Source organism: Micropterus dolomieu, linkage group LG02 (genome assembly GCF_021292245.1).
Source record: "Micropterus dolomieu isolate WLL.071019.BEF.003 ecotype Adirondacks linkage group LG02, ASM2129224v1, whole genome shotgun sequence".
NCBI lineage: Eukaryota > Metazoa > Chordata > Actinopteri > Centrarchiformes > Centrarchidae > Micropterus > Micropterus dolomieu.
In genome coordinates this window covers 17192969-17206209 of record NC_060151.1, presented here as the reverse complement: position 1 = coordinate 17206209, position 13241 = coordinate 17192969, and the positions used below count along the sequence as shown (strand labels likewise).

The 13241-nt window shown below is 36.1% G+C and overlaps 1 protein-coding gene across 1 annotated transcript in view; it reads right to left on the bottom strand.

The window, feature by feature from the left end:
• Nucleotides 1–873: 873 nt before the first annotated feature.
• Nucleotides 874–13241, bottom strand: part of LOC123956785 (centriolar coiled-coil protein of 110 kDa-like) — a 25101-nt gene continuing 12733 nt past the window's right edge. The window contains exon 15 of the mRNA XM_046029221.1: nt 874–986. Within this exon, the coding sequence (XP_045885177.1) occupies nt 905–986 (82 nt within the window). The 3' untranslated portion in view covers nt 874–904. The remainder of the gene's footprint in view (nt 987–13241) is intronic.

Below are 13241 nucleotides of genomic sequence, written 5' to 3'. Positions count from 1 at the left end.
GTCTGGTGCTGCCCTAAACAAGTTAAGGCCATATATATTTCGGACAACATCCGTTTACACACTGACAATACTCAAATCTACATTTCTCTTTCACCAGTGACTGTGGTCCGATTGACTCACTGTCAGTCGGACTTTTGTTTGCATTCACTCACTGTGAATGCAAACAAAAAAATTAGCTCTTGAAGAAATGTAGTACTCGGGGGAACTCCCCAAGTGGGCAACTCAGGTAGTCCCCAGAACAGTTTGGTCTGAAAACCCCTAAAGTTGCAGTAACCGTCCAGATAATCCTGTGCACTGTGAAAATCTGTTTAATCATGGTCAAATAAAAAAAAATTTTGATTTAAATTTTAAACCTAATTGTTCACCATCGCTAAGAAATGAACATTTGTCTCCAGTCCAGGTTTACAATTAATCTAATTTTAACTTTTTGCCTTGCTAAAGGTTGCTGTTACTTTTAGGATTTTATAATTGCTCTTATTGTATCTTTCTTTCTTTACTTTGTTCTAATTATTTCATGCAAGTTGTAAAGCACTTTTAATGTCAAAATAAAAAAAATCACATTTATTTTATTATTACAGGCTGAAGAGCTATCTGAAAACCTTGTCAATTTCACAAGAAGCGACTCAAAAGACAGAGAAGGTGAAGAAGTAAAGAGGTGGTATTGGCCACTAGTGAAGTGTGTCACTGTCAAGGTGCCCGGGAAAGATATTCTCCGGAATGTCACACTTGTGGATCTTCCTGGAAATGGGGACCGTAACAAGAGCAGAGATAAAATGTGGACAGAGGTAATTTATTCACATGAAATGTTGTTTATTGTCTACATGTGTTAGCTGGAGACTGTAGCATTATCTTATTACAAAGCACTGATAAAGAATATTCATAATTAACTTGTGATTATGCCCATTCAGGTTGTTGGAAGTTGTTCTACTGTGTGGATTGTGGCTGACATTAGTCGAGCAGCATCAGAGACAGAAGCCTGGAACATCCTGAAAGACACCAGTAGCAAAATGGGAAATGGTGGCCAATGTCAAGAAATTCACTTTATCTGCACTAAGTCAGATCTTATTGACGATTCGGATAGTCCGTAAGTGCTTAAAATACAAATTAGACACTCCTGACATGGCGTCCAAGAGCTTAACAGGAATAAACACAACTAAATATACATATAATGTCATAACAGCACATGTAGTTTTGGTAAATACTTTATTCTTAGTTAAAGGGCAGGGGTCTCACACTCTGGGTCCGCCTAAAACAAAATTGAGAAAACTGCAATCCCACGACCTCTCCCAATTTCTGCCTCCCACGCTATGTGGGTCGAGCCTCTGTAATATCAAAATATATTTATAGCGCAACATAAATTTTATTTATGTGTGTCAATCCTTTTATTTTTCATCTCATTTGTGTTTGGTTTGATGTGGGTTAAAACTTAAGCTCTTTTTTTTCAGCCTGTATTTGTTTACATTTCGACAAACTACTTAAATGTAGTGTGCAGAATTAGCTATTTGCAGCTCATGTTAGGGATGCACAGATTACTGGATTATTTTGATACTTAAGAAAACTTCACAGTAAAGTTCTGCACTTATGAAGAGCATCCTTTCTGATAAGGTTTACAGAGGTTTATTGGAGATGGACATCAGAGATAATGATGTTCTCCGAAAGTGTATGTCACTTGGAACCAAAAAATATGTGCATTACCATGTGTTCAGATTTGACAAAGAAAGTGTAATATTTTTTGATGCATAGGGTCCATGAGTTGCGTGTCACAGGCATTGCTGCAGCCCTGTTTAGGACTGGCTTATCCAAACACAGCCAACGAAGGTTCCATAGAAAGGCTAAGGGAAGTGGCTGTTTGCCACTAAACGAGGTTGGGCAGTTCATCAGACATACATTTACCAAAACAACCATCCTTTAGTCTCTTCTCTTGAGGTGAATGAGGTAAAAAAAACAAAAAAAAAAAACATACCACACTAGAAAACTTGTCAGGCTTTCCTGGCTTAGTTAAACATAAAAAATTATATTTTGCTTTGGGTAAGAAATCAGAGTCAACATTTATGATTTCATGTTTCAGTGCTCAAAATACTGTATGTTGTGAGCCTTGATAAAAATCTTTTCTTATAGTTCAGCTGCTGGTGATCGTGCTCTCAAATTTAAAAAAGTCAAGGAAGAAGTGAGAAAACAATTCAACAATCAAAGCAAGGTTAAGGTGAGTTTTATAGACTAAAAAAAAATCTGACACGAAAATTGTTTACAACTGCAAGCCTGCCTTAAAATCAAATTTCAATCACATATTTTTCAGAATCATTTCAGCGATGACTGTTTCAAAGTGTTCACAGTGAGCTCCAAAAAGTTTCTTAAACAAAACCATCCAAACCCAGATGACAATGGTAGGGGAAGATTCTTTTGACAACTTTAATTTAAATAAGAATGAATTGTGTGATTGCATATTCCACCCACTACTCTGGCACATATGACATGCATTGAGGTCATCACAAGGTGATATAAAATATATATTTATAATAATTAAGTTTACGTTTTCGCAATTATTTTTATAAAATAACTTTGCTTAGAATCTCTTGTTTGCATCTGGTCTGCTGCTATGTTTTGGCTAATAACACACGAACCATTAATAGAAGAAGCATTATTGCAGAGTGGGTTTCTGGGATGAGGCCAATTTGAATGATATAGGCCACTTCTACTGTACAGCATTATGCACTCATATTCTTCCACGGTTTTGAAGCATGACATCAATAGCTACCTTATGGCCATTAATCAAACACCTTCATATATCTTGAATGTAATTCAAGTACTACCTATTTTGGGTTGAATCTTCAAGTGTGGGTCTCCAGCTCTTCTCACTGGAACTCTTTCAGAAGCTGGGCCGACAAACAGCAGCAGCAGATGCAGCAATCACACATGTTTTCTTAAAGGAAATGCAAGTATTCTAGTTGGACTACATTTAAATTAAAGCATGTAAATAGGAAAGATGCTAATAGATTTTTGTTTTACAGAAATCCCCAAACTTAAGGAATTTCTGCAAAATCTCAATGCCTCTTACTCAGAGACATTAAAGTATGTGTCTGGAGCTCATGGGATTCTCTGTCTGATTCAAGGGGCTAAATCTATAGAAGTGGTAAGATCAAGTAATAAAACATAAGTAACTGGCTTTAAGTGTCATAATTATCATTAATATTGACAGAAAATAATATAAGAAATTTTATATCCATCAATGTAGTCGATTTTCTTTTCTTTTTTATTTCTTCAGAGATAACCGTAACCATAGTAATTAAAGGTCCAGTGTGTAATATTTAGGAGGATCTTGTGACAGAAATGCAATATACATAACTATGTTTTCAGTTATGTATAAAGACCTTACATTATGAAGCATTATGTTTTTATTACCTTAGAATGGGTCATTCGCGGGTCTCCTTAGATGGAAGTAGCCATGTTGTGCCGCCATCAGACAAACTGTTTTACGTAGTGTGTTTCATCACTATGTTGAATATGTACGAGGAAGAAGAAGAAGTAAAAATAGTAGTAATAGTAGTCATCTGGTTTATTAGAAGAGAAGTGAAATATGGACAAATGCAGGACCACATGTATTATTTACAGTGATGGGAGTAACGTGTTACAAAAGTAGCGCAATTACAGTGTATGCAATGTATTGCTGTAATGCAGTAATATAACGCATTACTAAAGAAAAGGTAATATTTTACCCCTTACAATGTCAGTAACGTGCGTTACAATGCATTTTAACCCAAAAGTGGTGTTTTTAATAATTCACCAACACCGAGAAAGTTATTTCCTGTTGCGGGAATCCGATGGTCGAGATTGCAAACTACAGGGGAGATTGGCTCCTCTTAAGAAGATGGTAGCTCCCTTGATGGATCACGCGTAAATAGATTTCTATAGGCTGTGTGTTTGTGCTTAAACAAATTACTTTCGTGATTAGCGAGGCTGGGAGATCAGGTGATTTAAATAATCAATGACGTAATGATGCTGTACCTCATGTGTAAATGCACACAGGGTCTTTTTTAATAGGGAGACAATTCATCCAATTACTAACTAGTAACTAGTAATCTATTATGTATTACATTTTGGAAGTAACTTGCCCAACACTGATTATTTAGCACAAGACCCGACAGAGTGTGTCGGCCACCATAGCAAGGGAGGGATGAGCAGAACATAAAACATAAATACTGTCAGACAGCAGTATCATTTCATTGCTTTAAATAATAAATGTGTTGTGTTTGATTTCAGGCTGACAAACAAACAAAAGTGCGCACAAACCTTGAAGAGAACATGAGACATGAACTTGATAAAGTCAGAGAAGCCATGGACGAGGCTCATAAGGCTTTTGAAAAATGCCTGAGTGTGGGGGTTGAAAAATCAAAAATTTCATGTGACCAAATCTTGCACTCTGTCTTAAATCCTGTAGGTATTTGAATTATAATTTCATCAAATCACCTGATTTTGCACTTCATATGAAAATGTCTTTAAAATGTTAGTGTTTTGTTTTAGGAAGACGTATCCGGTAGCGCTTTTCACAGGTCATTGAAGTGTGTAGCTCAGAAAGGTGGCATCCACAAACCAAGAGATATGGAACAAATAGACATCAATGCGGACTTAGCTTCATGCCTGACCGACAGCATTGATGAGGAATTTAAGAAGATCTTCCCGTAAGAAATCACTTAAAGAGGACAAAAATCCCTTTGTTGCTAGCTTTTATGAAATATTTCAACTTGTTAACATGTTTCAGAAATGAAGGGACATGTGGACCATTCAACGGGGTCATCAACAAGATTTCACTTGACACAAAGACGCTGACTCAAAAGCACAAAGAATTCAAACTGCAACTGATATTTCTCTCGACAGAGGTAAAAGATGAGATAAATATCCAGAGCAACTCAAGAGCAAATCAACCCAAACATCTGTATCATACCAGTATATGTTGTTGGCAAGGCAGATAAAAACTTTATACACCACAGGTCCTGCTCTGAAAATCTGCTTAAATATTTCACTCCTTTTTAGGTAAAATTTAAAAAAAATTACCTTAATTTTATTTAAAAAATGTCGATCTATACTTTATTTTATCCAAGGAGGAATATATTAAGACAAAACTCAACAAGATCATACTGAACGGGAAAAAAGAAATCTACAGAAGTTTAACAACCACAATCCAGACGACCATGCAAGAATGCTATACAAGTAAGATACAAGATCATGACATCTACAACCTGAAACAATAATAATACATATTAACATTTATCATGATTGCCCAGAAAAATGTAGTTGATAACATTTTTTTCTGTTTTATTGTAGAAGCAGCAGCATTTACAGGAAAGGGGACGCTGAATAACATGAAGGACACTATGATGGATCACTTAAATGTTTCAAAGAACACCATGTTTGAGCAGGCTAAAAATGTTATGTTGGACATTCTGAGAGTCTTGGAGGTTTGTCATATTTTATAATACTAAATAAGATGATGATCTTGTAATGATGAAGTAAAACATGTTGTGATATACATCATCATCTTTATCTACCATTCTAAATCACCATTTACATAAAGGCCTTTTCCACACAAGTGGAAAATACATTATGCTGAAAGCTCCTTCTGCTACAAAAGACAGCAGGCACTGTAACAAATATGCAGATATTGTTATTAATCTAAGACAGAAGCATACTAAAGTTCATGTAGCTATTAACCCTTTTGTCCAGTCTGAGGAGCCCTCTGAACACGCATTTAAACAGTTCAGTCATGTACAATTCAGTTAATCTTGTGCACAATCTTTATCTCTGAGTGAGAATTGATAAAGATTTTGATGCTGAATTAGGAGGACATCCTGCAGACACTGGAGGAAACAATGCAGGAATCAATCGACCTGTCACTCAAGACAGATGCTGTCTCAATCCCAGGTAAAGGGAACGTATCAAAATCAAATATGATAACTAAGAAATACTGTAAATATTTGATTTAAATTACTAAATCAATGTATGTTTTTTTTTTTAGTTTCTTTAGATGTTACAGAGGAGCTTGCATTGGTGAAGAAATACTACAATGAACTGAGAGGAAGCCCAGATGGACAAACACTAAAGTAAACTAATTTGGTAAAACTTTGTCAAAATGTTACATAATGCCCAGATTATGAGCTGTTCTGAAAAATGCTAACAATACTTTTAATTACACTAGCGCTGATCCACCTGGTCCAGCAGCTGCACCGTGACACGTGCAGGTACGTTTTAGTGAAACTGATGATCCAAACCAAACATTCAAACAGATGATAGTTGATATAACAGGCCTACTGTTTGTCATTACTGTTCACAACCTCACTGTTTATCTCTCTGGTGAATTTTGAAGGTTTGCTCAGTGAAGAGAAACAGCAGAAGTCTGATTATCCACTGAAGGTCTCAGCAAGGATGCTGATTGAATGGCGTGAGGCCTCTGGATTTGGTGTCAACCATTTTTATCAAGATGTTATCTTTGTTCTCTTTTAGTTTTGTTTTGATGTGTGCTTTGAGTTTGCTTGTTGTGAATTACATGCAGACAGATTTTAGATTACCTTTTTTTTGCTAGAATGTTTTTGCCTTTAATTGATTGTAAATAGACAGAAAATGTTTGGAGAGAGAGATATGGGGGGGGGGTGGGGGGGGGATAACGTGCAGGAAAGATCCCCAGCCTGATTCTAACCAAGGACGCTGTTTTCATTATTACGGGTCGTAGCCACTAGGCCACTGTGACATCCCAGAGACTTTTTGTTTTTATTAATAATTTTATTAATGTTTTCTTCTTCTAGAATATTTTTTAATGTTTTTCATCTATGTTTTTATTATATTACTTTAATTAGGGTTGATTGGGAGGGGTGTGCTGCAATTTCCCGGGCTTTTATGGGTGTTCACATTAAACCTCAAACCTTGATTACAGTGTAGTGTAGGTGGATTTGACTTTAGGCTTTTCCAAGAATGATCTTGAATGCTTTTTTTCTTTTTACTATTAATGACAAAACTGTTGCTTACCTCAAAATTCTGGTTTGTGTGTGTTTATATAAAGGAAATAAAGAGAATTAGATGATAGTAACCAGTGGCTTCATCATGGGAAAAAACAAAAAACGTTCGAACATTCATTTGTTCGTTTTGTTTTGCTCTGCATTAATTCTAAATGCATATATGTAAACTGTCCAATACACCTAAATAAAGTTTGGTTTTGAGTGAAAGTGTAGTTTGGCTTCTTTATCATTTGTATTTTAAAATTACCTTAAAGCTTCTCTAGGTTCAAGATAAACAAATGATTTTCCAACTAGGTTTTCACTTAAAAGGCATGTTAGAAGGCTTATTCACACAGTAGCCTGATGTTCATTAAACAGAAAGTGTCAATGTGTAAAAGCTGTGTAATTCTGCACGCTTGCCCCTTTGTACACATTTTGTGGCCAGATCTGGATTTAGCTTATGCTGCATTTTGTAATCACCATTATTTCTTCTTCCCACTCATCGGCCTGGGCTTAGAAGGGGATCCCTCAATGTCTTTTCATGTTTATTTTTCTAAAACATTCACTTGTCTTCAAAGGGGAAGGAGTTCGAGCAGTTAATTAACTTTTATACTGTGAAAAGCTGCATAAATGAATTTCAAGCTTTGTCTCACTAACTTAAAAATGTGTGGGCAGATAAATGTGCGATTGTTTTGTTGGCGGGTAGCACAACTTGAGCAAGAGACAAAAACTTATCTACACTGTCTTACTTCTTTAGCTAGTTACAATACCGAGACTCTTTGTGTGTGCCATTCATCAATTGACCCAAATGTTGTGGTCCTGTGATTAGATAATTGAGACAGCATTGTATAAAATACTCTGACATTTCTGCGTATCTGCAGCCTTAAGACTCCTGTTTTGTGGTTGCGGAAATGTGTAGCAAGTGTGTTGGAGAGAGCCTTCTAACATGCCTTTTAATTGATTCCATTCTTGTTCATCTGATGACGGTTGTGTAGACCTAAACACCATAAATGATTTCTCCACCTGTAAGCGAGATTATTGGTTGGCTGATCATGGCTGATGCTGTTAGTTTCTAAACCTTTGACATACTGGTTAACTATATTAGTTCAGCTGATGTCCTGATAATGACTACTGTCCAAACAGGTTCAGTAGATGTACCCTGTTATTGATGAATATAGGATGAATGGTAATGATAGGTATTCATGTTGTAACAAAGTGCCCCTTTTTCATGCAAGAAGATGGACACACATAATATATGCATAGTGAGGGCATCATTATGACTTTTTAAAATACTGCTTTTGAAGGAAAGGGGACGCTGAAAAAGTCCCCTAAAAAATACATTAATACAATTTATTCATATTTTCCAAAGCAGCAAAGTCGCTCTTTAAAATATCTCTGATACATGAAACATAACATCGTCGCTCAAGGTTACTGCTGGTATCCAGTGTTGAATGCTTTGTTAAAATGATCTCAGTAAAAACTAAAAAAGGGAACTGGGAGCACAGAAAGAAAGAGAAATGGAAATATCACTGGCATGATATCAGGCAAACACAGACACATTATGTTGCAGTACAACACCCTGTGTTTACTACAGGGCTGGCCTTGTATGCTCCATGGGTTAGTTCCTCTTCAGGATAAACAGTTTGCATTATGTTTGCATGAGCTTGTCTATTTTGGCTGTGTGCAAAGGGGAGTAATCTGCTGTGATAGGAACAATTGAAGAAGAAGAAGAAGAAAAAAATGTTCTGATACATCAATGAAGTGACCTTCTCTGACAGCACTCTCAGGCTGTGCATTGTTCTCAGTGGAGTTGGTTTCATGGTAAGACAGCTGTACCCATAATGAGTGACGCAATCAGGCCCAACCAACCTGTTATTATTTTTAAGATAACTCCCACATCATATTAGAGCAGGTGGGGCTGTGTGGAGCCACAATCTTACCAAGCAAGTAAAGAGAGAAAAAGGTCGCTTTGTGCTGACACGTAGCTGATGTTAACTTATCCACCTCCTAGTCAACATGGAGACAGAGTCCGTTTGTATGCTCCATCTTTGTTTTACTGATCTTGTCATATGATGTCTAAAAGTAATCAATAAACTGGGTCATGCCCATGAGCGATCCATTGTTTTAGGCAAGGTAGTGGTGTAAGAAGTTCTCAGAGCCTTTACTTTAAGTTAAAGTACCAATACCACAATGGAAAAATACTCCATTACAAGTGCATTTAAAATCCTACTCGAGTAGAAATACAAGTATTATCAGTAAAAAAAATACTTCAGTACTACATAAAAGTTCCTGGGTAAAAATTTTGTCCACAGACAAATTGCTCCTGTGACTGATTTATTAATATGTATTGAATTATGAGATTCTTAACACTGATGCAACAATCTATGAGTGGCACTTTACTGTTGTAGCTGAAATATAGGATAATTTAACTTATTTGGTCCAGCAACAGCTATTTAAATAAGACCTAATTAGTTTAGAGGGGAATCTGTCTTCGTGGAACTGCTAAAAAGTCATATAGACACTACCTTTTTTGTAAAGGCTCTCAATCCAAAAATGTTGTAAACCACTGGTTTAGTCTTTAATATGAATATTATTTAATTATTATTTGCATTTTATAAGCTCATCAAATGCTTTTTAATAAAAGATTTTACTCTGAGAGGTAAATATAGCTATAGCAAAAAATGTGAGATCCCAGATAGAAATAATCAGTAATATCAGTGGCATATCAGGAAACTACACTTAAGTGAAGTGTGTTTTTAGCAAATGGATGACCTCACACCTCATATACCTTAAAGGAAGTTCTTTTTAAGGACAAATTATTTGCATTATTCTTGCATGACTTTGTCCGCTTTAGATACTGTGTACTACCAAGTTGTTAATTTGTTTTTGGAAAAATCCACGTGAGAGCCACTGTTATGAGCACTGGTCAAAGAACTCAACACTCATCCCCAAAAAGCTTTCTCACAGACACATAATGATCTGATACATCCATGAAGTTATCTTCTATAGCAGCACTCTCAGCTGTGTACTGGTCTCAACATGTTCTAAAAACATTTCTAACCTGATTATTCCTTTGTGACATTGTTATGGTATTTATGTCATAGCAGCTGTTTAAACAGAGCAGACTCATTAAACCATGTGATCTCTGTCAGTGCATGAAGGGTAAAGTTATTATAAAAGAGTCCGAAGTATCTTCCGCATCAGAGGAGTTATTTAAATACAAAATTGTTACCATTAGCTGGTGAGCTGCAATGTCACATCAGGAAGGTCTAAAACTATGAAGCACTAGCTCTTGGGTATTATCTTCGATGTGGTGTGGATGGTTATGTTTCATTGGTGAGTATGGTGATGGAGCTGAAGTGTGATGCAATTACTGGAATTTCTGCCTACAACTGACTGTAAATATTAACTAGACAGATGAGCTCAAAGCCTCATGTGACAGCAACATTACATTTACTAGATGGATCATGTCTGTCATGCTGTATGCCTCCTTGCCTTGTTTAGTTGGTTCTCAGTCTTATTATTTGTAGTCTTTTAAGTTTCTGTCTTATGGTATTTTGGGTTTTGGGTTCTTTCCTGTCTGTTGTCCTGTTGTCCAGTATGTGTTATTTAGTCTGTGTCTCTGTTCATGTCTTAGTGACAGACTTATAGTCTGTGTACTTCTGTGTTATTTTTCCCTTGTCTGCTCTGTGCTCTGTTTAATCGTAGTTCTTTCTGTTTTCCCTTTTAGTTGTAGTATTTGTGATCTGTCTACTTATGTCCTGGATTAGTTATTTATATTATTCTGTTTCTTCTTGGTTATTAGTTTCCCTTGGGCTTTATTGGTGTCTGTCTGTTTTCCCCTGCTGTCTCTGTGCCTCGTTAGGCCTCATCCCCGCCCTGCTCGTTAACCCCTAGTATAAATGTTTGGTGTTTCTGTTCAGCCCTCATCTGGTGATTGTTGTGTTCTGACGCTCTGCAGTGTATTGCCCGCTTAGTTCTGTCGTGTTTCGTCTCCCTGTTTCCCAGTGTTTTGTGGATTTTGTATTTTCCTTGTGGATCACTTTTACCACTCAGTTGATCTTTACTTGTTTCTCTGGATTTTCTGTTGGTTTACCTTTTGTTTAGATTTCCTGGACTCAGCCACTACATTGTAAGTGTACTCGCTTTTTGTTGGATTAAACCCTTTTGAACTGTACCTGCCTGTTTCCGTGTCTGCATTTGGGTCCACCTACCTCCTGCCTCACCACGCAGACCGCATGACAATGTCAGCCATATTGCTGTGCGCCACTGCTTCAACAGCCAACATAGGAACTACGATATATTTAAGGCCCACATAGACTAAATTAACAGAACATTGTAACAATATTTATTCAGTCAACTAATGTTCAAAGTTCATTCCTGACTGTGGAAACAATGACAGCTTTCCAGTTCTTTATCTGAGTTGATTTCTGATCTATTAAATTCACGAGGTAATATAATACATCTTGATTGTATCTCAACTGGAAACTATATGGCATATATTGCTGTAAATTATTTTGTGAAGAGTTTAAACACTTTTAATGTTAAAAACAATGCAAAAATACTAGTATGTAAAAAGATTTTGGATGACTACATGGTTCAGCTGGATCATGATAAAAGTCACCATTACTGTACTGAAAGAACTACAGATAAACCCTATTAACTTTTTTAAATTACACTTAAAATGGCTATAAAACAGATTTGTGTGAAGTGCCTACTGTGAGTGCTGTTCTTGTTATTTCAATATGTATACAACAAGTCAATAAGCTTAAAATGCTGTTGTAAAAGGCTTTTGGGATTCTGCTTTACATGGGCAGCAGGTGTAATCTTGGATTCATGATGGTCACAATGCTTTCCATTCATGGTCCAGTATGTCAGCATAGAAATAAAAGTGTCCACAGAAATTTCAGAAAAAAATGCAGCATAATCTACATACCTCTCCACTGTGTGTGTGTGTGGCCTTAAGACCTTCCAAGAAAATAACTTTTCATTTTGTCATGAATCAGAGTTCAGAAAATTGACTTAATTTTAGAATTTATTCTGTTCATAGAAAACATGACACTTTGGCATTTTAAATAAAAAACTTTTTTTTCAAGAGAGCTGTCAGCAAACAACATCAAACACTGAACACTACTGACGCAGAAGTATAAGGTCAATGTGGTATCGCAGTGAACAAGTGGTGTACCAATTTGTTAACATGTGGTCAGATAATATGTTCCCATAAACCTTCTTTTATTCAGAGTCTGCCCCTTATTCTTGACATGGGCAGTGGGAAATAAGGGAAATGGCATGCATTTTTTATGGTCTTAATAATTTAGTTTTACTAGACAGAAACTCCACACTGAGTATCTGCTGTGAATCTCCTGTTATGGGAAGCTACATTAATGTAGCAGTACACCAGTGCAGTGTTGTAGTGTTGTCAGTAAACAAATACATCAAGAATTATTTTTTTACATTTGGCTTTGATTTAAGCCAAATTTTGAAACACATTTATATGTCTCAGAGCACTGTAAACTCAGCACCATTAAATAAAGAAAAAAAGCCCAAAAAGGTACTCAAGCCCTTGAACAAAACTTCTAATGAATGAATTATACACACTTAAATACTATTTTAGTGTATTTTAGTATTTTCATGGCAACTACATTATGTGTCTGTCAGCATGAAACTGATGTTTGTATATTAACTTACATAAATATTTAAATACACACTAAATGTTTATGAACACAATTTGTAAGTATATGCATGCTAAAACACTATAGATAGCAAAGGCATAGTTACGGAAGCCGTGAGAGCCACGTGAGAAAAAAATAAATACTGGTGATCAAAAAAGTCCAGTCTAAATTGTTTTCTCTCCTGTGTTTGCCAGGTGAAATAAGTACATATATTATGTGTTAGCAAGTTCTGTACATTGTGTTCATCAATCAGAAACACAGGAGAGAAAACAATTCAGGTTAGACTTAGAACACTGATCCACAGTATTTTTTTTATCACATGCCTTCTGGGCTTTCGTACGTAGTTCTTAGGCACCGATAAAATATTTTGACCTATTTCGTTTCTCTTTAACTCTGACCCTCCACACAAAGTATCAAGCTACATATGACTTTTCTGTATCAGTTGTTGCAACTAAAAGATACAACATTAAAAAACAATGGCATTATGATGGTGTAAATCAATGAGCTGTGTGGTAGTAAATACAATCATTTGAATTTCAGAAGGTAGCTTAAAGACAATCATAATATTAGCAGCGCTGACTGGAGT